Below are 26,447 nucleotides of genomic sequence, written 5' to 3'. Positions count from 1 at the left end.
CCGCCGGCCCCCTTGTGCCCGCTCCTGCCCCGCCTGCCCCCTTGTGCCCCCCGCCGGCCCGCTCCTGCCCCGCCAGCCCCCTTGTGCCCCCCGCCGGCCCGCTCCTGCCCCGCCGGCCCCCTTGTGCCCCCGCCGGCCCGCTCCTGCCCCGCCTGCCCCCTTGTGCCCCCGCCGGCCCGCTCCTGCCCCGCCAGCCCCCTTGTGCTCCCCGCCGGCCCCCTTGTGCCCCCCGCCAGCCCCCTTATGCTCCCCGCCGGCCCGCTCCTGCCCCGCCAGCCCCCTTGTGCTCCCCGCCGGCCCCCTTGTGCCCCCCGCCGGCCCGCTCCTGCCCCGCCTGCCCCCTTGTGCCCCCCGCCGGCCCGCTCCTGCCCCGCCAGCCCCCTTGTGCTCCCCGCCGGCCCCCTTGTGCCCCCCGCCGGCCCGCTCCTGCCCCGCCGGCCCCCTTGTGCCCGCTCCTGCCCCGCCTGCCCCCTTGTGCCCCCCGCCGGCCCGCTCCTGCCCCGCCAGCCCCCTTGTGCCCCCCGCCGGCCCGCTCCTGCCCCGCCGGCCCCCTTGTGCCCCCGCCGGCCCGCTCCTGCCCCGCCTGCCCCCTTGTGCCCCCGCCGGCCCGCTCCTGCCCCGCCAGCCCCCTTGTGCCCCCCGCCGGCCCGCTCCTGCCCCGCCTGCCCCCTTGTGCCCCCCGCCGGCCCGCTCCTGCCCCGCCAGCCCCCTTGTGCTCCCCGCCGGCCCCCTTGTGCCCCCCGCCAGCCCCCTTATGCTCCCCGCCGGCCCGCTCCTGCCCCGCCAGCCCCCTTGTGCTCCCCGCCGGCCCGCTCCTGCCCCCCGCCGGCCCGCTCCTGCCCCGCCGGCCCCCTTGTGCCCCCCGCCTGCCCCCTTGTGCCCGCTCCTGCCCCGCCTGCCCCCTTGTGCCCCCCGCCTGCCCCCTTGTGCCCGCTCCTGCCCCGCCTGCCCCCTTGTACCCCCCGCCGGCCCCCTTGTGCCCCCCGCCTGCCCCGCCTGCCCTCTTGTGCCCGCTCCTGCCCCGCCTGCCCCCTTGTGCCCCCCGCCGGCCCCCTTGTGCCCCCCGCCTGCCCCTTTGTGCCCGCTCCTGCCCCGCCTGCCCCCTGCCGGCCCCCTTGTGCCCCCCGCCGGCCCCCTTGTGCCCCCCGCCGGCCTCCTTGTGCCCGCTCCTGCCCCGCCAGCCCCCTTGTGCCCCCCGCCGGCCCCCTTGTGCCCCCCGCCGGCCCCCTTGTGCCCGCTCCTGCCCCGCCTGCCCCCTTGTGCCCCCCGCCTGCCCCCTTGTGCCCGCTCCTGCCCCGCCTGCCCCCTTGTGCCCCCCGCCGGCCCGCTCCTGCCCCCCACCAGGCCCCCTCCTGCCTCCCCCTTGTGCCCCCCGCCCCCGTGGGGTTCCCTCGCCGAGGGCAGGGGCTTGTTTGTAGGCAGGATCTCCCTGCTGTCGGGTCTGGCGAAGATGCTCCGGGTCTGGTACCGGACAGAAGCAATGGCTGCCTGGAGTCCTGCTTTGCGGCGGGGGGCGGTGCCGCGCGGAGCTGGGGGGGAGAAAGAGGCTGGTGTGGGGCTGTTAAGCGCATATTCCGCAGCCCCCAGGCCAGCGGGCACTGAGCCAGGTGCGGTGGGAGCGTGCCAGGGGCAAATCCCCACCCGGCTCCGCCTAGCGCCTCCCAGCCACACGCGGCTCCGCGCTGGGCGGCTCCGAGTCCGGGCTCCGCTGAAATTCGGGCTGCGGGTTGAAACCCTGGACGGGCCTGTTGAAAATCGCCGGAGCCGGAGGGGCGGGGCGGGGCGGGGCGGGGCGGGAGGGAACGTCCCGGCTGCGGAGGAACCGGCTCGTGCGTTTGCAGGGCCAAGAACCGGCCAAGATCCGAGTCAGAGAAGGGCAGCGACTTGCCCGATATAGGTCACAAGGAACGTGCGCGCGTGTGCATGTATTGTGTGTGTGTTGTGTATGTGTGTGTACGCGCGTTGTGTATGTGTGCATGTATTGTGTGTTGTGTATGTGCGTGTGTGTACGCGCGTTGTGTGAGTATGTGTGCATGTATTGTGTGTGTGTTGTGTATGTGCGTGTGTACGCGCGTTGTGTGAGTATGTGCATGTATTGTGTGTTGTGTATGTGTGTGTGTATGGGCGTTGTGTGAGTATGTGTGCATGTATTGTGTGTTGTGTATGTGCGTGTGTATGCGTGTTGTGTTAGTATGTGTGCATGTATTGTATGTTGTGTATGTGCGTGTGTGTACGTGCGTTGTGTGAGTATGTGTGCATGTATTGTGTGTGTGTTGTGTATGTGTGTGTGTATGCGCGTTGTGTATGTGTGCATGTATTGTGTGTTGTGTATGTGTGTGTACGCGCGTTGTGTGAGTATGTGTGCATGTATTGTGTGTTGTGTATGTGCGTGTGTGTACGTGCGTTGTGTGAGTATGTGTGCATGTATTGTGTGTGTGTTGTGTATGTGTGTGTGTATGTGCGTTGTGTGAGTATGTGTGCATGTATTGTGTGTGTGTTGTGTATGTGTGTGTGTATGCGCGTTGTGTGAGTATGTGTGTGTACGCGCGTTGTGTGAGTGTGTGCATGTATTGTGTGTGTGTTGTGTATGTGTGTGTATGGTGTTGTGTGAGTATGTGTGCATGTATTGTGTGTTGTGTATGTGTGTGTACACGCGTTGTGTGAGTATGTGTGCATGTATTGTGTGTGTGTTGTGTATGTGTGTGTACGCGCGTTGTGTGAGTATGTGTGCATGTATTGTGTGTGTGTTGTGTATGTGTGTGTGTATGCGCGTTGTGTGAGTATGTGTGCATGTATTGTGTGTTGTGTATGTGTGTGTACACGCGTTGTGTGAGTATGTGTGCATGTATTGTGTGTGTGTTGTGTATGTGTGTGTGTATGCGCGTTGTGTGAGTATGTGTGCATGTATTGTGTGTTGTGTATGTGTGTGTACACGCGTTGTGTGAGTATGTGTGCATGTATTGTGTGTTGTGTATGTGTGTGTACACGCGTTGTGTGAGTATGTGTGCATGTATTGTGTGTGTGTATGCGCGTTGTGTGAGTATGTGTGCATGTATTGTGTGTGTGTTGTGAGTGCACAAGGGCATGGGGTCTCTTTCCTCCTGGGTGCCACCTCCACAAAAGCCCTCACACCCCTTGCTGCAATTGAGGGTGGAGGGTCTTTGCTACTGGTAAATGCAGGAGGGGCTGGTGGGGTGGGTGGGGATTGAGGGGCAGAGCCAGGAATCTTGGCATGGCCCCTGGCCCTGCCCTCGCACCCTGGGCCGGCGCCAGGGGGCGGCTGCATTTTGTCATCTGTTGGTTTGCCCTACTTTCTGCACCACGGTCCGGACACCCCACTTTCCCCGCAGCCCAGCCTCAGGGCAGCCCGGTGGCTGTGTGCACCCTGCTGCCACTGCATCCCCCCACCCTGCTGTGCTCCTCCCCCCTGTTGCACGCCTCCCCGAGCCCCCCCCCGCTGCACGCCTCCCCGAGCCCCCCCCGCTGCACACCTCCCCGAGCCCCCCCCGCTGCACACCTTCCCCAGTCCCTCCTCTGCACACCTCCCCCAGTCCCTCCTCTGCACGCCTCCCCCAGCCCCCCCGCTGCACACCTTCCCCAGTCCCTCCTCTGCACACCTCCCCCAGTCCCTCCTCTGCACACCTCCCCCAGCCCCCCCCGCTGCACACCTCCCCGAGCCCCCCCCGCTGCACACCTTCCCCAGTCCCTCCTCTGCAAACCTCCCCCAGCCCCCCCCGCTGCACACCTCCCCCAGTCCCTCCTCTGCACACCTCCCCGAGCCCCCCCTGCTGCACACCTCCCCCAGTCCCTCCTCTGCACACCTCCCCGAGCCCCCCCTGCTGCACACCTCCCCCAGTCCCTCCTCTGCACACCTCCCCGAGCCCCCCCTGCTGCACACCTCCCCCAGTCCCTCCTCTGCACACCTCCCCGAGCCCCCCCTGCTGCACACCTCCCCCAGTCCCTCCTCTGCACACCTCCCCGAGCCCCCCCTGCTGCACACCTCCCCCAGTCCCTCCTCTGCATGCCTCCCCGAGCCTCCCCCCGCTGCACGCCTCCCCGAGCCCCCCCGCTGCACGCCTCCCCGAGCCCCCCCTCCTGCACACCTTCCCCAGTCCCTCCTCTGCACACCTTCCCCAGTCCCTCCTCTGCACACCTCCCCCAGCCCCCCCGCTGCACACCTTCCCCAGTCCCTCCTCTGCACACCTCCCCTAGCCCCCCCGCTGCACACCTTCCCCAGTCCCTCCTCTGCACACCTCCCCTAGCCCCCCCCCGCTGCACACCTTCCCCAGTCCCTCCTCTGCACACCTCCCCCAGCCCCCCCCCCGCTGCACATCTTCCCCAGTCCCTCCTCTGCACACCTCCCCTAGCCCCCCCGCTGCACACCTCCCCCAGTCCCTCCTCTGCACACCTCCCCTAGCCCCCCATGCTGCGCTCCTCCCCCCCATGCTGTGCTCCTCCCCCCCATGCTGTGCCCCAGGGGCTCCGCTCTGCGTGGGGGGGGGGCTGCAGCTGGTCCTGGCCCCAACAGCTGGCAGGGCCAGGACAAGGGAAGGCCAATGCAGGGGCCAGAGGTTGCATCTGTCCTGTGGCAAGTGATGGCCTTTGCCTGTTGCCCGGATTTCTTCCTGTTCTGTGTCTCTTTCATCCCCCCCTTCCCTTGCCCCCTGTTCTTTTGTTCCCTCTCCCACGATGACCCCAGACACGAGTCTGGCAGGGACACGCCCCCGGCCGCCAACCCCACCCAAAGAGCCAGCTCTTCCCCACTTGGTGCTAAACCTGGGGGATGAAGGCCGCCCCAGATCCCCCCACCAAGCAGCTTCCCTGTGGGGAGTGCAGCCTTGAGCACCCCCTAGTCCAGCTCTTGCTTCCTGCTGTTTTCTGCCGTGGGACTCAAGCCGTGACCCCATCTGACCTCCCCCTCGGCTCTCTCCCACAGGCGGCGTGATCCTCTACGTGGGCTCCACTGCAGGGTCCAGCCCCACCCCGGGCAGCCCACCCAGCGGGTACCTGGTGCCATCCCCACAGCATTCCCTGCCCTCGTCGCTGGAGGAGCTGACACTGACCGAGATCGGGGCCATCAAGCCGCAGGGCCCCAGCTCACCGTCCTCGCCCAAGGTGGCCTTCCAGTTCCCGGAGGGGATCAGGTACCCCGGCCAGGGCCAGTCGCCCCCCACCCAGAGCAGAGTTACCACCGCCAAGCAGAATGGAGTGACCGGCACCTTCACAAGTAAGTGACCAGGGTGCTGACTGTCATCATGCCCCTGCTACTGCTGGCAGTGGCGGCCTGTCAATACAGGCGAACTAGGCGGTCGCCGAGGGTGCCAAGATAAATGGCCATTGAGGGCTTTGGAGGCGGGGGCGCCGATCGCCTAGGGCGCCAGTTGCCGGCAGCTCGTCTAGGGCCGCTCCTGACTGCTGGGGAAACTGAGGCACAGAGAGGTGACGGGAAAGCAGCTCAGTTGTAGAGCCCAGGAGTCCTGATGTCCAGTCTTGTTGCTCCAACCATTAGACACCACTTCCCCCACCCCCCAAGCTGGAGACAGAGCCCAGGAGTTCTGACATTCAGCCCCCTCTGCTCTCACCACTAGGCCATCCAAAGCAACAGGAATATCCGGGGTATGGTACTCTCACGAAGCACAAGGAGCCAAACTGATGCACAGTGCAGACCATGCACCCCCACTTTGGGAGGCTGGCAGTCTGGCTGGAAAGGGGGTGTCTCCGAGAGGAAGCAGTGGGGGTTCTTGAGGGAGAGGGTGCCAGGTGGGACCCTGGGGCAGGGCAGCTGGTCGGTGGGAGGCGGTGCAGCGCCCACTCGCAGGCCCTTCCCTCTCTGTTGGGGGGGATGCGGGAGGGGACAGGAGTAGGATGCTAATCCCCCCCCTTGCAGAGACGGGCGGGATGGTGCTGTTGTGCAAGGTGTGCGGAGACATCGCCTCTGGCTTCCACTACGGCGTCCACGCCTGCGAGGGCTGCAAGGTGAGGAGGCGGGGACAGGGCGGGGCTTGTGGGCGGGGACCCACGTGAGACACCCAGCTTCCTTGGTAGCTAGGGCATCACCATGGCGACCCATCACGACTTAGCTCTGAGGGGAGCCCGCTGCCAGCACCTCCCTGGCTGAGCGAATGGGCTGGGGGCAAGAAGGGGGAGGCGGGGGCAGGGGGAGGCAGGCGGGTGCACAGGCAGGGCAGGTGGGGCACCAGTGTGGCAGCTTGGGGGCAGGTAGGAACAGGTGGGGGCGCAGGCAGGGCAGGTGGGGCTCCAGTGTGGCAGCTTGGGGGCAGGTAGGAACAGGTGGGGGCGCAGGCAGGGCAGGTGGGGGGCACCAGTGTGGCAGCTTGGGGGCAGGTGGGAACAGGTGGGGGCGCAGGCAGGGCAGGTGGGGGCACCAGTGTGGCAGCTTGGGGGCAGGTGGGAACAGGTGGGGGCACAGGCAGGGCAGGTGGGGCACCAGTGTGGCAGCTTGGGGGCAGGTGGGAACAGGTGGGGGCACAGGCAGGGCAGGTGGGGCACCAGTGTGGCAGCTTGGGGGCAGGTGGGAACAGGTGGGGGCACAGGCAGGGCAGGTGGGGGCACCAGTGTGGCAGCTTGGGGGCAGGTGGGAACAGGTGGGGGCGCAGGCAGGGCAGGTGGGGCACCAGTGTGGCAGCTTGGGGGCAGGTGGGAACAGGTGGGGGCGCAGGCAGGGCAGGTGGGGGCACCAGTGTGGCAGCTTGGGGGCAGGTGGGAACAGGTGGGGGCACAGGCAGGGCAGGGCGGAACAGGTCTGGGGCACAGGTGGGACAGGTGGAGGGCGGGGCAGGCTTTGCCTGGTGCTGACTCCTTGCCCCTTGGTCCCTTGCAGGGCTTCTTCCGGCGCAGCATCCAGCAGAACATCAGCTACAAGATGTGCGTGAAGAACGAGAACTGCATGATAATGCGCATGAACCGCAACCGCTGCCAGCACTGTCGCTTCAAGAAGTGCCTGGCCGTCGGCATGTCCCGCGATGGTGAGCGCCGGCTCTGGCCGCCCCCTGGCTCTCCTGCCCCCATCCCCCGGCTCTCCTGCCCCCATCCCCTGGCTCTCCTGCCCCCCATCCCCTGGCTCTCCTGCCCCCATCCCCCGGCTCTCCTGCCCCCCATCCCCTGGCTCTCCTGCCCCCCATCCCCTGGCTCTCCTGCCCCCATTCCCTGGCTCTCCTGCCCCCCATCCCCCGGCTCTCCTGCCCCCCATCCCCCGGCTCTCCTGCCCCCCATCCCCTGGCTCTCCTGCCCCCATTCCCTGGCTCTCCTGCCCCCCATCCCCCGGCTCTCCTGCCCCCATCCCCCGGCTCTTCTGCCCCCATCCCCTGGCTCTCCTGCCCCCCATCCCCTGGCTCTCCTGCCCCCATCCCCCTGGCTCTCCTGCCCCCATCCCCTGGCTCTCCTGGCCCCCATCCCCCTGGCTCTCCTGGCCCCATCCCCCTGGCTCTCCTGCCCCCCATCCCCCTGGCTCTCCTGCCCCCTTCCCCTGGCTCTCCTGCCCCCATCCCCCTGGCTCTCCTGCCCCCATCCCCCTGGCTCTCCTGCCCCCCATCCCCCTGGCTCTCCTGCCCCCCATCCCCCTGGCTCTCCTGCCCCCCATCCCCCTGGCTCTCCTGCCCCCATCCCCTGGCTCTCCTGGCCCCATCCCCCTGGCTCTCCTGCCACCCCGCCTCTCCTGGCCACCAGCATGTTACGGGACAGCGATCACAGGGCTCTGTCTGCCCCCCACCTCTCCTGATCCACCCCGCCCCACCCCCACCTCTCCTGATCCACCCCGCCCCACCCCCACCTCTCCTGGTCACCCACCCCTCACTGACTGTCCTGGACCACCCCATGGCCTGGCCTGCCCTTGGGTATGGCCACTGTCACATCTGCCACTAACATGCTCCTGGCTTACCATTCTGCCCAACCCATGGCTCCACCTGCCAGCCCAGCCCTGGCTCCCCTGAACCCTCTCTGCCAGTGCCCCCCAATCCCAGCCTGCAGCCCCACCTGCCAGTCCAGCCCTGGTTCCCCTGAACCCTCTCTGCCAGTACCCCCCAATCCCAGCCTGCAGCCCCACCTGCCAGTCCAGCCCAGGCTCCCCTGCACCCTCTCTGCTAGTACCCCCCAATCCCAGCCTGCAGCCCGGCCCTGGCTCCCACGCACCCCCCAGTGCCAGTGCCCCCCAATCCCAGCCTGCAGCCCGGACCTGGCTCCCCTGCACCTCCTCTGCCAGTGCCCCCCAACCCCAGCCTGCAGCCTGGCCCTGGTTCCCCCGCACCCGCCAATGCCAGTGCCCCCCAGTCCCAGCCCGCAGCCCCACCTGCCAGCCCAGCCCTGGCTCTCTCTTGTGCACCGACACCAGATCCCTTTCTCCAGGAGAGCCCCATAGGAACGTAGCTGGAGCTGGGAGAGGCGGCTTGGGGTACAGGCCGGTGCCTTGCCCCTGCAGCAGGACCCCAGTATCCCCAGGTCCCATGCTGCCTCCCTCCTGCTCTGCCAAGGCAGCAGCTGCCCCAGCTGATGGATGGAGCTCTGTGCTGGGGGCTGATTTATGGCTCTGCACGAGGGGCGGGTGTGCAGAGAGGCTGAGGCCAGGGCCAGACTGTGATGAATGGCTCCAGCTTCTCCCATCCACTCATGATGGATTCGTTAGGCTTTGAAATGGCTCGTCAGCATTAGTGTGCTCCGAATGGCTGGGGTGGAGTGCGGGAGGGATCTGGCACTGGGCCCAGGCCAGAGCCATGGAGGTGGGCCTAGATCAGAACCAGAACCGTGGAGCTGGGCCTGCGCCTCCCACCTGAGCCTCTTCTACTGGGACCTTTGGCTCCCCAGGCCTCCCTCCTCGCTGCCTGACAGTTCTGGCTCTGGGCTGCTTTGGGCCAGGAACGTAGAAGAACCAGCCCCCTGGATCTCAGCACCCCGGCCCCCAAACGCCTGGGTCCCATCCCTGCGGGACCAGTGGTGGGGGGCAGGCTCTTGCGTGGGGGAAGCTGGCTCACAGGTCCAGAGCGCAGGGCAAAGTAAATGCTCATGGTGAGGACGGGGATGTTGCCTGCCTTGGGCTGGATCCTGCCCAGCAGGCGGGTTGAGTCAGCGGCCGAACCCCAGGACTGAGCAGCAGCCTCAGGGTGCAGGGGCCGGAGGGCAGGAAAGGTCTACGGGCGCTATCCAGGCTCACAGCTACTGTGCTGGGGGCAGGAGCCTGCAAGGGGAGGGGAGAGGGCGAGGGGTGGGGTAGAGTGGGGGAGGAAAGGGGCAGAGATGGACAGACACAGGGATGGGGGGGATGTTTGGGGTGCTCTCTGCCCCCCGCCCTGCCAGGCTGCCCTAGGCCCATCTGGGCTTTATGAGTGGCAAGGGGATCCTGCCTGTGGAAAAGGAGGGTTGTGGGTCAGGGCGGCCATGTGCTGCCCCCGCTCCAGCTCGTGTTATGGCAGCAGCTCCCACAGCAGGCGGCAGCCTCCAGACACGTCCCCCGCCCCCGCCACCAAAGCCCCGGGTGGGCATGAGAACCGGACTCTCCCTGCCCAGCATGGGACCTCCCACACCCATGAGGTGCCGTATGTGGGCCCGATCCTGCTTCCATTGGTCTGTTTCTGTGCAGGATCAGGCCCCTGCTGTTGGGGACACAGTGAGGGGAGGGGGCATCGCAGGGCCTGCTCCTGCCACCCCTGTGACACACCCCTTCCTCTTCCCCGCCCAGCGCAGGCAGGGCTGGAAATCCACTCCCAGGAAAGACTCTTGCTGGAGTTGTTCTGCTGTTGGGCCAGGAGGAACTGGGGGAAGCGGGTGCCACGGCAGAGGAAGATACTTGTTGGCCATAGGTCTTCGCGCTTTGCAACGGAGGAGCAGTATCACTCTCTCCGACGTAACAAAGGGGGAAACTGAGGCACAGAGCAGGCACATGTCCTGCATAGCAGATCAGAGTAGATGAAAGCCCAGGAGTCCGAGCTCTTATATCCCCCTTCCCTGGAGCCGGGAGTAGAATTCAGGAGCCCCAGCTGGGCTTTCCCTTGCGCTAGAGCGCTCTTGCCATGGGTGGGAGCCCTATTTCCCTCCTCCCGACCCCCTCCCCTCTGAGAGCTGGAGCTAGAACCCAGGAGTCCCGACTCCCAGCCCCCCCGCTCTCACCACCAGACCCTCCACCCCTCCTCCCCCCAGGATGAGAACCCAGGGCTCTGACTCCAGTGCAGCCGCATTCACTGTAATGCCGCTCTCCTGATTGACACCAGCCTTCGTCTGGCCTCAGGTCAGGACTGGCTGCCAGGGGCAGAGGAAGCCACATGGTCTGTTGCTGTCAAGAAGCCGTGATAAAATCTCAGCCTTCCCCCTCCCTCCTGAAGAGGCTCAAGGCGAGGGGTGAACCCCAGGCCTGGGCAGAGGAGGTGCTGGACGGTTCTATAGTAAGAAGGGACCCCTACCCCAGCCTCTCTGCGTCTCCCATGGGCCTGGCCTGGGTTCTGCTCCCGACCCACTGACCTAGTTTTGGAGAGAAAAGTGGAGCAGAGACATGCCAGGCAGGGGGGTGGAGGCAAAGGTTCCCATGGGGCCACTGTGGGGAAAGAGACCTCTGCCTGGCAAGGGAGGGGCGCACGGGGTTATGTAGGAGGTGTGGGGTGCAAAGGGAGCTGGCAGAGCTGTGCCAGTCCAGACACACACATTCTCCAGAAGGAAGGGAAACAGCTGCATCGTGGGAAGCAGCTTTGCAATGCAGCCTGCTCTGGAGTGCAGCGTAGCAGCCGCAGTGTAGAACAGGAAATTATTGTTACTCCCTGCTGCGCCAAGCACCGCGTGCAGCAGGACAGAAGCCACAGGTGGTGACTAGCCCCTGACGCCACCTCCTCCCACCCAGCCAGGTGCTGCTGACTTGATCCCTCCCCAATGCTGCCTACTTCCAGTAGGGGGCGCTCACACTCTCTCTCCTCCCCACACAGCTGTGCGCTTTGGGCGCATTCCCAAGCGGGAGAAGCAGCGTCTGCTGGATGAGATGCAAAGCTACATGAACAGCCTCGGCGAGGCCCCCATGGAGGTGGGGCTGGGGCCCGAGGGGGAGGCGCCCCCGAGTCCTGATGCCCAGGAGGAGGAGGCCATCGGTGCCATCTCCCGGGCCTACCATGACATCTTCGTCAGCGGGCAGGACCGGCTCGGCAGGCGGGCCGAGCCCTGCTCCTCGCTCAGCTACACTGACCAGCAGCTCAGCAACGGCTATGCCTGCGGGCCGTACGAGTCGGCCAACCTGCGCCTCCCCAGCTACAGCTCCTGCCCCCATGAGGTCCCCGCCTACGTGGACAACGGGCCCCGCCCCTTCGGCAATGACATCTACCAGGCCCAGCAGAGCAGCTACCTGGCCAACGCCAGGCACTACCCCCTCTTCGACTACGGCTACTCCGAGGGCAGCCCCCAGACGGCCTGTCCCTGGCGCTCGGCCACCAGCAGAGGCATTGTACGTAGCTAGCAGGGTTGGGGGGGAGGGCAAGCAGGATTGTCTCAGCGGGGTGCCCAGAGGAGAAATTGAAGCGTAGAGATGAGGAATTGCTAGCCCAGTCTCAGCAGACTCAGGATGAAAACCCAGGAGTTTTGGATCCCAATCGCCTCACCCTGTCCTAACCATTAGACCCACTCTCTTCCCAGAGCTGGGAATAGAACCAAAGACCCCTGACACCCAGCTCCCTCCACTCCCACTCTAACCACTAGACCCCAAAGGGCCAGGAGTAAAACCCGGGAATCCTGACTCCCAAAGCACCCCCTCTTGCTCTAACCACTAGACCCCACTCTCTTCCCAGAGCCAGTAACAGAGAAGCCTCCGCCTCTTCCGGCAGTAAATTCCTCCCCTTTGGGCCCCAGTGGGAATCCAGGGTGCTCTGCACCCCTCTGGATAGGGCCCCAGACCCCCAGATCTGCCGCTGAACTGACCCCAAGAAGAAACTTAAAGGTTGGCTCCCCCTGCTGGACGGCAGTGTCATTGCAGTGCCCTCCTGCACCCCAGGGCTGTGTTCCAGAGCGGGTCCGTCTCTGCAACCCCTCGCGCTCCCAGACAGTCTCTGCATCCCCAGGGCTCCCAAACGGCCTCCACAACCCCCCAAGCTCCCCGTCTCCACATCCCCTTGGGCTCCCAGACAATCTCCTTTGGGGAGACTCCCCCCCACAGTCAGTCTGAGATGCCAGATCCTGACAGTGCCAATCCAGTCTCCAAGTCCCCCCAAAAAACCTGCGTCACATTCCCCCGATCCTCTGAATTTGGGTCTGCTTCTCCTGCCTCCCAAAATTAAGGTGTGAGCCTCCAAATCTGGCTCTGATTCCTCTGGCTGCAAAACTGTCAAGGTGTTCCCATTGTGGGGTCCCATGCCAGGCCCACCCGGCCCGAGTTAGGGGGCTGAGCTGCTTGGCCCATGCTCCTCGTGTCCTCCCTGCTTTTCTGACCTCGCTCACTCTGCCCACCAGGCCTGCCCGCTGAACGCCAGCCCATACTACAGCAGCGGCAGGAGCAGCCAGCAGGTGTGGGAGGAGTTCTCCCAGTGCTTCACGCCCGCCGTCAAGGAGGTGGTGGAGTTCGCCAAGAGCATCCCGGGCTTCCAGTCGCTCTGCCAGCAGGACCAGGTCATGCTCCTCAAGGCAGGCACCTTCCAGGTCAGTCAGATCCCTGCTAGCCTGGAGCCGGGCCTCTCCTGCCTGGAGTGTGACCTCTCGTTGGGACTGCACTGAGCTGACCCTGCCTAGGGATTTCACAGGCAGCTGGGCTGATCTAAAGCCCCAGTCATCAGGGAGAGAAATGCAGGTCTCAACCCAAGACGGGTGACAACTGGGAGCTGGCAGCCTTGAAGTTGGTGTCCTGGAGGCACCACAGAGGGGGAACACAGGCGCAGTTACCCACAAACTGCCCTAACCTAGAGACATTCAGACTGGAAATAAAGCAGTTGTTATAGGAGTGTAATTAACCATCAGAACAACTTTTACAGTCAGTAAGGCCCGACATGGGGAGCCAATATTTTGTACTGGGCGCTTTGGTCTAGCAGAGACAGACCTGACACTGGCCAATGGCTGCAAATTGTAGCTAGACAAGTTTAAGCTGGAAATTGTCCACGGTGAGAGTAATTAACCATGGGAATAATTTACCAAGGGCCGTGGTGAGTTCTCCATCGCTGGCAATTTATAATTAAGACTGGATGCTTTTCTAACAGATCTGCTCCAGGAGTTATTTGGGGGAAGTTCTGTGGCCTGGATTATCTAGGAGGTCACCCTAGATCATGGGTTCCCAAACTGGGGGGCATGCCCCCCTGGGGGAGGGGTGAAGAAATTCCGGGGGGGGGGCGCAAAATTCCCCCCCATCAAGTTTTGCTGCCCCGCTCTGTGCCTTTTCCCCCCCTCAACAAGTTTTGCTGCTATTTCTTTTGTGGGGGGGGGAAGGGGGCGTGAGGGTTTTTCAAAAATCAAAAGGGGGGCATGATGCCAAAAAGTTTGGGAAGCACTGCCCTAGATGATCACAACCATCCCTTCTGGCCCTGAAATCTGTGAATCTGTGTGTGTGTGTGTGTGTGTGTGTGTGTCTCCACTGCCCTCTTCTGGAAGGAGCGAGCCCTGGTTTTCTGTGTGTGCACCCCTTGCGGTATGGAATCAGAACTAGTGTACTGTGTGTCATAGCCTCCATACTGCTAACAGCCATGGGAGATTCCCCTCTAGCTCTGGGCTTTTGCAACAGGAGGATTCAGATGAATTGTGCTCCTGCTGTTTAAGTGGCCATGACATGCCAGGCACAGATTCTGTCACATGTGGGAAACCTGGTAGCCTGACAGCACCTGTAGAGAAGGTTCATCAGACCCGCGCCACTGACTTGAATTACCCTTGTTCTGGGGCTATTTAATTTTCCACCCAGGCCCCTCAACTCCCATAGGAACCCCAAGAGGGAGAAAGTGACTCCAGATCAGGGTCAGGAGACTGAATGCATCTAAAGATCCAGTGGCTAGAACGTTGAACTGGGGCTTAGGACAAGCTGCTTTTCCCTGCTTGGTGCCTCAGTTTCCCTATCTGTCAGATGGGGATAATGATCCTGACGTGCCCTGAGGTAAGGGCTAGGTACTTTATGATTGTCATTGCCTGAGCTGAGCGATCCAGTCATAGCAACGGGATGGGAAGAGCTTCCTGGCTTATTGAATCCAGTCCCCAGGCAACCTGGCTTAGAATTATGTAACACAATTGAGGACCCTTGGCACCCCCAGACTCTAAACCCTGTACTCTGCCTGGCCACTAGAGCTGCAGGCTCAGCTCTGATCCTCTTCCTGCAGGTGCTGATGGTGCGGTTCTCCTCCCTCTTCAACCCCAAGGAGAAGGTGGTGACGTTCCTGAGCGGCGAGACCTACTCGCTCTGCAGCCTGCGCACCATGGGCATGGGCTGCCTGCTGGACGCCATGTTCGAGTTCAGCGAGAAGCTCAGCTCCTTGGGGCTGGATGCCCAGGAAATGGCGCTCTTCATGGCCGTCGTCCTGGTCTCAGCAGGTGGGTGCGAGCCCTCGGGCCAGCGGGGGGATCTCTGAGCGGCCAGCCAGGCAGGTGAAGTCAGTGACGATCCCCCTGCAAAGCTCCTCCCTGGTGCCTCAGGCCGTGTGTCCTGTTGTTCACTAGGTTTGGCGCCTGTGGAAAGACAATGACGGACTGGCAGTCCCCAGTGCCCCTCTGGGGTCCCACGCCCCGGTGCATGCAGAAAGCGGATGCACATGGAGCTTACCCTGCCTGGGCCTTCCAGATTCGCCAGGGAACAGGACTGACCGAGCTGTACAGGACAGCGTCCTCCTAGTATTTCAACTGGAGGGTCATTGCCCTTTCCATGTTAGAGGTGGGGAAAGACCTAACTGGGCACCAGCTAAACACTTTGTCCAACCTGGCTTTAAACATCTCATCCCTTCTTTCTGGAGACTGTACCCCAGGCTGAGATCTGGGCATTAGGAAGCATCTCCTTGCTGTTTATGAGCTGCTGTGTGTGTCAGATGCTGTCACAGAGGGAGATTCCCCTGCAGTGGGGACCAGTTGATTTTTTGGGGGAGCAGATTGGATATTAATGTCATGGCTCATCTGGTTCATAGATCGCTCCGGCATCTCAGACGTGGATGCCGTGGAAATCCTTCAGGAGACCCTCATCCGGGCCCTGCGGACTCTGGTGACAAAGAAGCACCCTGATGACTCCACTCTCTTCCCCAAACTCCTCCTGCGCCTTCCTGATTTGCGAACCCTCAACAACCAGCACTCGGAGAAGCTCCTGGCCTTCCGGATTGATCCTTAAACCCACCGGAGATGCCCACCCTCTGAGCCTAGGGGGAAAAGGATCAAGAACAATCGCCAGACCCAGCACCTCGGGCTGTGTTTCTTTTGAAGATGAGGAAAGAGGGCTCTGGTGCTGACGGGCAGCACGTGGCCTGTCGGAGCTGGGCTCTGCCAGCACACCCCCCCAGTCTGGGGTGATTGGGTTGAGGAGGAGAGAGCACACCTCCCACACGGCGCTCTCTGCCGCACAGCCAGGCCCGGAGACCGTAGCAAACATGCATCCGAACCGACCGCACTGACACAGTGTAGTTACGTGTACGTGTAGAGAACGCTCTGTGTCGTTCTGAGGGTCTAGTCTGTATATAAGGAGCCTGGACATGTACATACAGCGCATAGGTAGCTCTCGGGGAACGGCTCACCCCACTTGTGTTTGAGTTGAGGACCTAGTTCCTTCTTAGGGTGCATGCTCATTTATCCCATTCCCCTCTGTTGCCACCCTCCCTCCACACCACCAGCCCTCTCCTATGGAGAAAACATCCCAGGTGGCTTGTGGAGCTTTGCTCTGTGAACAGCATAGGATAGACTGGACCAGGAAATTATCTGCAGAAGCACTTGTCTGGCCCATTTCCACCTGCTGGGGAGGGGCAGGGGCACGTCTCTCCCCACCTCCGCCCTTTGCTGTGTGGTTTGTCTTGTCTGGTGTTTTTATAAAATGTCTCACGCCATCAGGGCTTCCAGGGAGCTTTTGGCAAAGGCTGACTAGTGATGGCTCAGCTAGGGGACAGTCTCTCAGAGGGGAGAGGCTGAAGGAGGCAGATCTCGAGTGCAAGCAGGGGATCTAGACTGTCATAGGAGAAAGGTTTTAATTGACACCTTCCTTCCTCCCCCCCCCCCCCCCCCCCCGTTGGGGCCCCAGGGATGTCTCCACCTTGGCTATTTCATAAAGGATTAATTCAGCCCTCAGGAGAGGTTGATGAAACCCGCCTGCTTCTTTTCCCTGCCCACGCACATCCCCCTTGGGCAGCATCGCTTTGTACATTCCTTCCTGCCAAGCCATGTGACCCATGATTTCCCTCCCGGAGCCTGGAATAGAATTCACCATGCATGCGCTAACCACCAGCCAGTTCCATTAAAGAAAGCACTGGCTCCATTTTCCTTTGCTCCCATTCAGCTCTGCCTTGCTCTAACCAATAGACCCTGGCTTCCCTTCCCCACCCATGGCCTAACCACTAGACCCCATTCCCCTCCCAGAACCACATTCTGAATCTCATTGCCCCAGCCATTTAGACTACTCTCCCACTGCCGAAGAGAATGGCTCGAACTGTGCGGGGCAGGTGGCACATTAGACCACTGTAAGGTGAAGACAAATCCAGCAACCGAACATGGGGCCCAAAGCTCCCTAGCTTTGCATTTCAATACATATCAAATCCTAATGGCCCCTGAGGAGGGAGAACTAGCACATCAGAAGGGAGCACTTTGTGGTTTGTGTTTGGGTCTTTGCCAAGCTCAGAACATTTGCAGGGAGAGGGGGAGCCGGGCTGTGCTTCAGCTCCTGGCCGTGTGGCTCTGTTTTTTGTTTGTTTTTTGTTTGTGTTTTTAAAAGAGCAGCAAAACTTTGCACTTTTCTGAAAAATATAAATGTACAGAAAATAAACTACCCCCTATCCCAACTTGGAGCATATCAGCAAAGGGATGCCCTCCAGGGGCATGGCTGCTAAAAGCCCTAGTGCCTAGCAGTGGAAGAAAAGAAACGGTTTATTTTTGGTCTAATATTGAAGTGCAATAATTAAAATAAAGATTTGCTTAACATTGAGTGAAGTGTCCACATGTTGGTATTGTTGCAATTCCAGGGGCACCCTTCACCAAGACCAGCTTCCCCTTGCACTGGGTGCTGTGCAAACCCCACCTCCTGAAGTCATGAGAATCTATGACAATTTTCATTTTTCAAGGAGGATAGGGCTATAATTCAAAATGATCTGCACCAACTGGAGAAATGGTCTGAGATAAATAAGATAAGTTCGTTAAGGACAAATGGAAAGTGCTCCACTTAGGGCGCAAACAATCAGTTTCTCCCATACAAAATGTGAAATCATTGTTTAGGAAGCAGTCCTGGCAGAAACAGATCTAGGGGTCATAGTGGAGCACAAGTTAAATATGAGTCAACAGCATGACACTATTGCAACAAAAAAAAGCAAACACTTCTGGGAAAGAGAAGTGTTGTGAGCGGGACATGAGAAGTCATTCTTCCGCTCTACTCTGCACTGATTAGGCCTCAGTTGGAGTATTGTGTCCAGTTCTGGGCACCACATTTCAAGAAATCTGTGGAGAAATTGGAGATGATCCAGAGAGGAGCAACAAGAATGATTAAAGGTCTAGAGAACATGACCTGGGGGCAGGGGGGAAGAATTGGGCTTGTGTCGTTTGGAAAGGAGAAGACTGAGGGGAGGTGATAGAGGTTTTCAGGTATTTTAAATGGTGTCACAAGGGATCCGGGGAATTGTTCTCCTTGGCCTCTGAGGACAGAACAAGGAGGAAGGGGCTTAAACTGCAGCAAGGGAGGTTGAGGCTGGACATTAGGAGAAAGTCCTGCCTGTCGGGGTTAAACACTGGCCTACGTAGCGGAGGGGGCTGTGGCATCTCGTCGCTGGGGACATTTAAGGGCAGGTCGGATGCACCTGCCAGGGAGGGTCTGGCCCAGGGCTCCGGGCCGCGGTCGGTCTGGGTGCACACGCAGCCCGCGGGCGGGACCCTTGGAGCATGGGCTCCCCGGCGGGCTGAGCGCCGTCAGGCCAAGCGCCGGGCTGGCTACAGGCGGGTCCAGGGTGTCCAGCCCCCCAGGAAGGAGCACTGGGTCAGTGTGTGAGAGAAGGTATTTGCATATATTTGCATATATATTTGCATGCAGATGCAACCACACTTCAGTGGGGGCCCTGGGCACGTGCTGTCTGTGTCACTGCGGGCCTCGCGTCACGTGCCCAACGGCCGGGTGGGAGGGGGCGGAGTCTCAGAGCCGGAGTCCGGCGGACGCAGCAGGCGCGGACCCAAGGCAGTTTCCCCCCGTCACGTGACCCCAAAACATGGCGGCGCCCTGGGCTACTTCCAACGGAGGCCGGCGAGGTGTCCCGGAAGCGGATCGCTCGGGCCGGGGCGCGTGTGTGTAACGCGGGCGAGCGACCCCCCCTCCCCTCCCGAGCGAGCGGAGCAGGTGAGGAGCCTTGCGGGGGGTGGGGGCCGTGGGGGGGAGGGAGAGGAGTTGGGGGTGGGCGGGTTTGGGGACTGGGGGAGGCCGTGGGGGGAGGGGAGCTGGGGGGGTGGAGGCCGTGGGGGGGTGTTTGGGGACTGGGGGAGGCCGTGGGGGGAGGGGAGCTGGGGGGGTGGAGGCCGTGGGGGGATGTTTGGGGACTGGGGGAGGCCGTGGGGGGAGGGGAGCTGGGGGGGTGGAGGCCGTGGGGGGGTGTTTGGGGACTGGGGGAGGCCGTGGGGGGAGGGGAGCTGGGGGGGTGGAGGCCGTGGGGGGGTGTTTGGGGACTGGGGGAGGCCATGGGGGGAGGGGAGCTGGGGGGGTGGAGGCCGTGGGGGGGTGTTTGGGGACTGGGGGAGGCCATGGGGGGAGGGGAGCTGGGGGGGTGGAGGCCGTGGGGGGATGTTTGGGGACTGGGGGAGGCCGTGGGGGGAGGGGAGCTGGGGGGGTGGAGGCCGTGGGGGGGTGTTTGGGGACTGGGGGAGGCCATGGGGGGAGGGGAGCTGGGGGGGTGGAGGCCGTGGGGGGGTGTTTGGGGACTGGGGGAGGCCATGGGGGGAGGGGAGCTGGGGGGGTGGAGGCCGTGGGGGGTGTTTGGGGACTGGGGGAGGCCATGGGGGGAGGGGAGCGGTGGTGGGGTTTGGGGACTGGGGGAGGCAGTGAGGGGGGAGCTGGTGGAGGCTGTGCGGGAGGGGTGGGGGCAGGTGCAGACTGGAAGAGGGGAGGCTCTTGAATCATTTGGGGGTTCTGGGGAAGGAGAGGCTCTAGGAGGAGTGGGAGGCTGGTGGGGGAGGGGAAGCAAGAGGGGGCTTAGGGAGCAGTGAGGGTTGAGAGGGGGGGTTCAAGTGGGAGTTTTCAGGGGCGAGGGAGGCTCAGGCTTTGGGGGAGTGGTGTACTTGGAGAGAGCAGAGCTAGGGGGTGCTTCTTGTTAGGATGCAGAATGAGTTGGGGAGGGTCTGAGGCAAGCCCTTGTGGGGGGTGGGGGAAGCCTGTGTAGCTGTGAGTGGAGGGTTGGAATGGGAAAGACATGCTATGAGAGGCCTGTGTGTGGTGTGTCTGAGCAAGGTGGAGCTGCCTGCCAGTGGGAGCTGAGCCCATAATTCATCTGGTTCCCCCGCTCAGGTTTGCCTTTTCCCAAGGGGGTCTGGAGAGATGTGGAGGTGATTCATCATCTCCCTTACCAAGCCCAATATGTACAGTGCTCTCTTGTGATGAAATATTTTCTGCCATTAACAGGGCTTCACTTGCCACTTAGACCATGTTTTCAGCAGAATGTGTTTCTATTCTAGTGTGTTTCTCCAGGGGACAGGAATCAACGTGATGATGATTCCACTAGAATCTTATTGGATACACTGGCCCCCTAGCAATCTCAGGCTCTTTCACATTTGGTTTGTCCTCTATTTTATCTTTGAGCTCCAGTGGGAGAGTGCTGGTCAGAGGAAAGCTTGGATCTCCTGCACGAGTTTGCAAGAGGTTCTCTCAGTAGAGCCCTGTGCACATACACACTTTGTATTCACATCTGTATCTGCAAAAACGAGCCGCAGATATCCACAAATTTGCCAGGCTCCAGTTCTCGGACCAGAACACAGACGTCCTCATCACAGGTTGCCATTCTCAGCCCATAGGCTGAACAGAGAATGGAGTATGCAGGCTAACCTGCTCTGTCACTCTGATCAGAAGAATCTCTTCAGGGTAGGTTGGAGGCATGTGGGCAGGGCAACACAGGTGATGCTAGCTGTGCTGCTCTTCCTCTGACTAAACTGAATGTTTACCTCAGTTTTCAGTCTAGTATTTTTCACCATTGCTTTACAAACAACAAGATCTCTGCCTTTTAAAGAGCTACAAAGAAACCCAGTAAGAGCTTTTGAAGCATGATTTAGAATGAGGTGAAGGAAGACACAGGTGTGAGGGGTGGCATTATCAATGCTATACCCAGATTAATGGAAGAGAGCACTCCAGGCACTTTCTGGCAATCTTGTCACTTCTAAGAGACCTAAAGGAAGCCACTCCATGGTAATCTGGGTGTGAGGGTTGGCTTTAAAACTGGTAGTGCCTTTTTGTAGTTTTTCCTGTTAAAACATGCCAAGTGGGAAGTTAAAAATCTCCAATTCAAGTGCCCCTACTGCATGGGTTCCCAAACTGGGGTGTGTGCCCCCTGGGGGGACTTGAGGAAATTCCGGTGTGTGGGGGGGTGCGAGGTGACCGCCCGCACTCCCCCCCCCCCCCCCCCCCCCACCGGTGAATCTTCCCCCTAAGTTTTGCTGCTATTTTTGTTTTTTGGCCCCGGTCAGTTCGTGGGGGTTTTTTTTCCCCTCAACAAGTTGTGCTGCTATTTGGGGTGGGGGGTGAGGGTTTCTCAAATCAAAAAGGGGGCGTGATGCCAAAAAGTTTGGGAACCACTGACCTACTGGATCATTCTTTCAGGAACCCAACCACAGAGCTACAAATATCACAGAGCAGATCACATGATTTTTTTTTCTTTTCACTGAGGCTATTATCTTCCCATATGACCTAAGGCTAGGAAAACAGGATATGATTTTTTTCCTGGCATTGGTTCCATGCATTAGCTACTCTGGCCAACAGTCTGTGGGTACCCAAAACTTTGCATCCATTCACAGTGAAGAAGTATCAAAGATCATGAAACTAACTGTACCATCTGTGGCTTTGTCTTCACTTCCACATGTCCTTGTGTTGCTACCTAATTGTGCAGAGTCCAGTTAGCTGAACTCTTATGTCCCGTGACTTCATAGTCAGTGTAGATAAAGACAAGTTGGAGTCAGTGTTGTTGCTAGTTGTGGTTAAACCCTGGTGAAACAAGATGGGAAGGGGCATAGGTCTGGTATAGTGAGGCTATTGGATTGGGATTCAGGAAACCCAGCTTCAGTTTCAGCTCAGACACAGACTTCCTGTGTGACTCTTGGGCAAGTCACTTAACTTAGATCAGAGAGATCTGGCCTGCTGTTGGGATTTGAGGTTCTTTACTGAGAGAAGGAGGGCTGTCTGCAGTGTATTCATCACACTTTATCCTGTCCAGTTCTAAACACCCTAAGCATTGGTGCTTCCAGTATTTCCTTGGGGAGACTCTTCCACAGTCTGATAGATCTGTCCCAAAAGTTTCCCTAATTCTTAGCCCAAGTGTCCCTTTGTTTAATTTCATCCCGACTCCCAGTTTCATACCTGTTCCCCTCCGCTTGGGCCACCTTGCATGAACATTCCCTGGCTGCACTTCTGATCGTCTGTCTCATCTGCCCTTGACCCTCAAGGGCAAAGTGGGCTTATGATGCTGACGTTTCAGAGGCTAGGAGCTGAAGGGCCATAGGGCTTGAAGAGGAAGAGAACATCCCACAGGGCAGGCTCGTTCCCCCACCACCCATGTGCAGGGGATCCTGAGGTTAAGTCTCCAAGCAAAGCCTGGGTGGCCGCAGTGCCATACATCACACACGGTTCTGCTCTTGGGGCTGCTGCCTCTCCTGACTCCTAAATCTGGTAAGGGTGGCTCTCCCGCCCATGTCTCACCGCATGCTCTGCTCTGCTCTTCTTTCAGGTGCTTTGGAGTAGAGCCCAGTGGATGCACATGATGTTTTGAGGCACCATGTTAGTCACTGCATATGTGGCCTTTGCTGTCCTGCTGGCAGTCTGCATCGGTTTGGAGTTCTCCGCCTGCCGTGCCAAGCTCACTGGCAGTGCCTGTACCAACCCTGCCTTCCTGCGGTTCCAACTGGACTACTACCAAGTGTATTTCCTGGCTCTGGCTGCTGACTGGCTACAGGGCCCCTATCTCTATAAACTCTACCAACATTATCACTTCCTGGAGGGTCAGATTGCCATAATTTATGTCTGCGGCTTTGCCTCCAGTGTGCTTTTCGGATTGGTCTCCACCTCTTTGGTCGACTGGCTGGGCCGCAAGAAATCCTGCATCCTCTTCTCCTTGACCTACTCAGTCTGCTGTCTCACCAAGCTCTCTTGGGATTACTTTGTGCTGGTAGTGGGGAGGATATTAGGGGGGTTGTCCACAGCCCTGTTGTTCTCTGCCTTTGAGGCGTGGTACGTGCATGAGCACGTGGAACGGCATGACTTCCCAGCAGAGTGGATCCCGGCCACTTTCTCGAGGGCAGCCTTCTGGAACAATGTCATCGCGATTGGAGCAGGGGTGACAGCCAACTTCTTTGCTGAGTGGCTGGGCTTGGGCCCCGTGGCCCCATTCATGGTCTCAATCCCCTTCCTTATGCTGACCGGCATCTTTGCCATGAAGAACTGGGATGAGAACCATGGCAAGAAGCGGGCGCTGTCCAAGACTTGCGTTGATGGTTTGAAGTGTCTCCTGTCTGACCGGCGTGTCCTGCTCTTGGGCACTATCCAGGCCTTGTTTGAAAGTGTCATCTACATCTTCATCTTCCTCTGGACGCCCGTCCTCGATCCCCACAACCCACCTCTGGGCATTGTCTTCTCCAGCTTCATGGCTGCCAGCATGATGGGGTCGTCACTGTACCGTATTGCCACTTCCAAGAGGTACCACCTCCAGCCCATGCACATCCTTTCTCTCTCCGTCTTGATGGTATTCTTTTCCCTCTTCATGCTCACTTTCTCCACCAACCCTGGCCAGGAGAACCCTTCTGAGTCCTTCTTGGCCTTCTTGCTCATAGAACTCTCCTGTGGGTTGTATTTCCCTGCCATGGGCTTCCTCAGGCAGAAAGTGATCCCGGAGAAGGACCAGGTAGGTGTGATGAACTGGTTCCGCATCCCCCTGAACCTACTGGCTTGCCTGGGTATGCTTATTCTTCATGACAGTGACTACAAGACGGGCACCAGGAACATGTTTACCATATGCTCTGTGATGATGGTGATGGCATTGCTGGCCGTTGTTAGCCTCTTCACTGTGGTCCGGAACAATGCAGAACTCAAGATGCCTAGCCTGCAGGGGCAGAATGAGCTGTCTTCCCCGGAGCTGTGATCATGTGCCCAGCAAGGCTAACTCCCCTTGGTACAGTCTCCCAACAGCTTAACACTTAAGAGCACCATGACTCTGGGCTTGAGGGGAGGACTCGAAGGGAGAGAGACTCTGGAAAAGAAAGATGCACTGAGGACTCTCCTCTCCGTAGTGGGGCTGGGCCGGTACATTCTGGCCTTTACTTGGAAAAACTTTTTCAGACAAAACTTGTACAAATCACAAACAGCCTGGTGAGACCCCTATCAAGCATCGTTTGTTCCATGCCTGCTTCCCTAAACTTCCTAACCCGGTCCTTCAAATATTGGGAACTCCCCTCTTCGTGTCTCTTTATCCTCTGTTCTGTAGCTACCAAGTTTGGAGGCTGCGGGAAGATCCCAGGTGGTAGGAGCACAGGTCATGGCTCTATGGCTCCTAACTTTAGTTGTGGGGAGTAAAGAGACTTTCTTTACACATTGGAGGTACTGACCCCAGTTACTGCATGAGCCAAACCCCACACCCTCTACTCTATTATTTTTAATAAAAGAGGAACAAAACTTTCCTTGGAGGAAGAAAATCTCCGCTGGATTTATTTGTGTCCTGAAGTCTTTCTCACCACACACAGAAATTTAATTATTCTTAAGGTTGTTGGTGCAGGGGCTGCAGAGCCACCTTTGCTTCAGTTGGATTTGTGGCCAATAGACGACTCTGGGGAGGATTTTAATTCGGGCAGATCTTTACCCCCTTTCCCAACACCCTGTTAGACAGAAATTGAGTTTGCTACGGTCTGTGTGCAGCTGACTGTTATGGAGCACCTGACAGGAAGCAGCTGGCTTTCTGCCACTGCATGAATATTGAATAGAGAATTCCTTCCAGCAACTGCACCCTCCAGCCCAATCCGGAGTCCTGAGCCATGGGTTCCCTACAGCTTAGAGCAGCGTTTAGGGCTAGTGGCTCAGGTGTCTCTACACATGGCTGTGCTGCCACGGAATGTGGCTAATGCTTAGGAACTATGGCAGCTGACAATGAGTTGTCTGTACCAGTCATGCAGGCACAGGCTTGTCCTCCTATATCCAGATCAGCAGTTTCAGGTCAAACTAGTTTGACCAGTCCTCTTTCAGCCAAGTGCATTGCCCCTGCTCTTTGCCCTCCTGTGGGCACTGGGTTAGTTTGGGATAGCTGCCCAGCTATTCCTAGAATGCACTTTGCAAGTAGCCTGCTGCAGAGTGCTAGGTGTGGCCATCTGTGCTGGAGACACTGGGGGAAGAAAGCTGCCAGGTCCCCAATTAAAGCCTGTTTGGAAGTGGGCTGGGGTAGTGTCAAGAACTGATTACAGAAACATGCCTTCAGGGCATAACATACTGGTAGGGAAACTTGGAGTCAGAGCGCTGTCAGCTTGGGTCGCCGTAGTGTAAAACCAGAAGCTTTGCTCCAGCAGCTTGCATTCTTCTAGAAAGGAGGTGCTCCCGAGCCAGAGTAAGGAATGCAGCCAATGGTGCACTTTCTCCTCGTTCCCTGAGGAGTGGGAACCGCAAGTAATGTCCCCACATGAATGGGGATGGAGCTTCTGCCCAGCTGTGCTGCAGCAGCCCCCACCCCGGGATCACAGATAACTGGCTGAACATTTCATTTAACAGGTTAAATCACAATTAAACAGTTGACATCCCTAACTTGAATCTCTCCTTGGTGGCTGCCCAGGTTCACGTCTTACAGGGAACACTGGGCCAGATACTCAGCCATTATGCATCAACATAGCTTCATTGTCAATGGAGCTCTGCTGGTTTGCATCTCCTGATGAGTCAGTGGTGGGGACCCCAGGCATTCAAAAATCAAGAGCTGGATCCCCAAAAGCATGATTGGCTTACAACCCTTGAGATTTAAAAGACACACTTTTTCTTTTCATTGGCTTTCTGAGCTCTTCCATTACACGGGGGCCACTCAGGCTTTTCACTGCCAGAAACTTACTTTGAATTGGGAGTGTGCAACATGGGATTTGACAGGGTTGTAAACCAGCGACTGTACTTTATCCTGTCAGCTCTGTGATACTCATCCTTTCCTATTTCAGTAGTAGCGGTGTACCCAGGACTTCTGATAATCAGGGCACCTCATTTTATTCCTATTGTACACTTCAATGTAGTACATACCTATGCTGAATATTGTGAGACTCATGATAAAACAACCATGAGAACTGGGTCAGACTATAGGTGCATCCAGCCCTGTATCCTGTCTTCTGACAGTGGCCAATGCCAGGTGACCCAGAGGGAATGAACAGAACAGGGTGATGCATCCCGTCACCCATTCCTAGCTTCTGGCAAAGATGGTGACACAATGGATTTCACATCAGTCCTTACATCTTTGTGGTAATTGTTGTGGTTTTGCACTCTTTTACTCTTTCTTTGAAAATGTTTTCTCTCTGCTGTGTTACCCACACACCTTGTGCATGTGGTTCACTCCCATCTAGTGGCACCAAGATCAGTTAGAGAGAAAACTGAGTGCTTTGCAGCTTTAACTGAGAGCCAGCTGGCTGTGAACTCATGGGTGTCAAGCTCCAGGGCTATGTCTACACTCACGGCTTCTTGCACCAGAAATATGCAAATGAGGCTAAGTGTGGAATAGTGCTGAACCTCATTTGCATACCTAAGGAGCTACCATTTTTGCACAAGAAGGGGCAGTGTAGACATTTCCTTCTGGTGCAAGAGCCTCTTCTGCAAAAGTGGCAGCTCCTTAGGTATGCAAATGAGGCTTGGTGATATTCCACACTTAGCCTCATTTGCACATTTCTGGTGCAATTTTCTAGGTTCAATGACCTGTGGGGGTTACAGCTGCTTTGCTGTAGGAAAGATCGATCCTCACCAGCAACATGGAAAAGAGTGGTCAAATGCACACCACCACTTAAACAAGGTATCTTCTTCAGTCGATGTTGTTACAAGTTGGACTTCCCTGGGTCTGGCACTCTTGGGACCTGACTTGTTCCAGACAAGGGATTTTGCAGGAGCATAGGAGGGATGGGAGTAGGGGGGGTGCCAGCCTACCTGCTGGACTCCT

General features: G+C 59.1%; 2 protein-coding genes across 3 annotated transcripts in view; both read left to right on the top strand.

The window, feature by feature from the left end:
• Nucleotides 1-17,057, top strand: part of LOC102455296 (nuclear receptor subfamily 1 group D member 1-like) — a 33,465-nt gene extending 16,408 nt beyond the window's left edge. Inside the window, exons 2-8 of one of the 2 annotated variants that reach the window (XM_075915752.1) lie at nt 4,937-5,227; nt 5,888-5,976; nt 6,842-6,986; nt 10,920-11,428; nt 12,427-12,612; nt 14,265-14,475; nt 15,060-17,057. In XM_075915752.1, the coding sequence (XP_075771867.1) occupies nt 4,937-5,227; nt 5,888-5,976; nt 6,842-6,986; nt 10,920-11,428; nt 12,427-12,612; nt 14,265-14,475; nt 15,060-15,256 (1,628 nt within the window). In that variant the 3' untranslated portion in view covers nt 15,257-17,057. The remainder of the gene's footprint in view (nt 1-4,936; nt 5,228-5,887; nt 5,977-6,841; nt 6,987-10,919; nt 11,429-12,426; nt 12,613-14,264; nt 14,476-15,059) is intronic. The other variant, XM_075915753.1, reaches the window with a different exon arrangement.
• Nucleotides 17,058-18,132: 1,075 nt separating this feature from the next.
• SLC61A1 (solute carrier family 61 member 1) lies at nt 18,133-23,979 on the top strand. The gene is made up of 2 exons (XM_075915759.1): nt 18,133-18,442; nt 22,023-23,979. The coding sequence occupies exon 2, from the start codon at nt 22,071-22,073 to the stop codon at nt 23,427-23,429; it is 1,359 nt and encodes a 452-aa protein (XP_075771874.1). The 5' UTR covers nt 18,133-18,442; nt 22,023-22,070; the 3' UTR covers nt 23,430-23,979.
• Nucleotides 23,980-26,447: the final 2,468 nt, after the last annotated feature.

The sequence above is a fragment of the Pelodiscus sinensis genome, unplaced genomic scaffold (genome assembly GCF_049634645.1).
Source record: "Pelodiscus sinensis isolate JC-2024 unplaced genomic scaffold, ASM4963464v1 ctg164, whole genome shotgun sequence".
Lineage (NCBI taxonomy): Eukaryota > Metazoa > Chordata > Testudines > Trionychidae > Pelodiscus > Pelodiscus sinensis.
The sequence above is the reverse complement of the archived record's forward strand: the minus strand, read 5'-3'. Positions and strand labels throughout refer to the sequence as shown.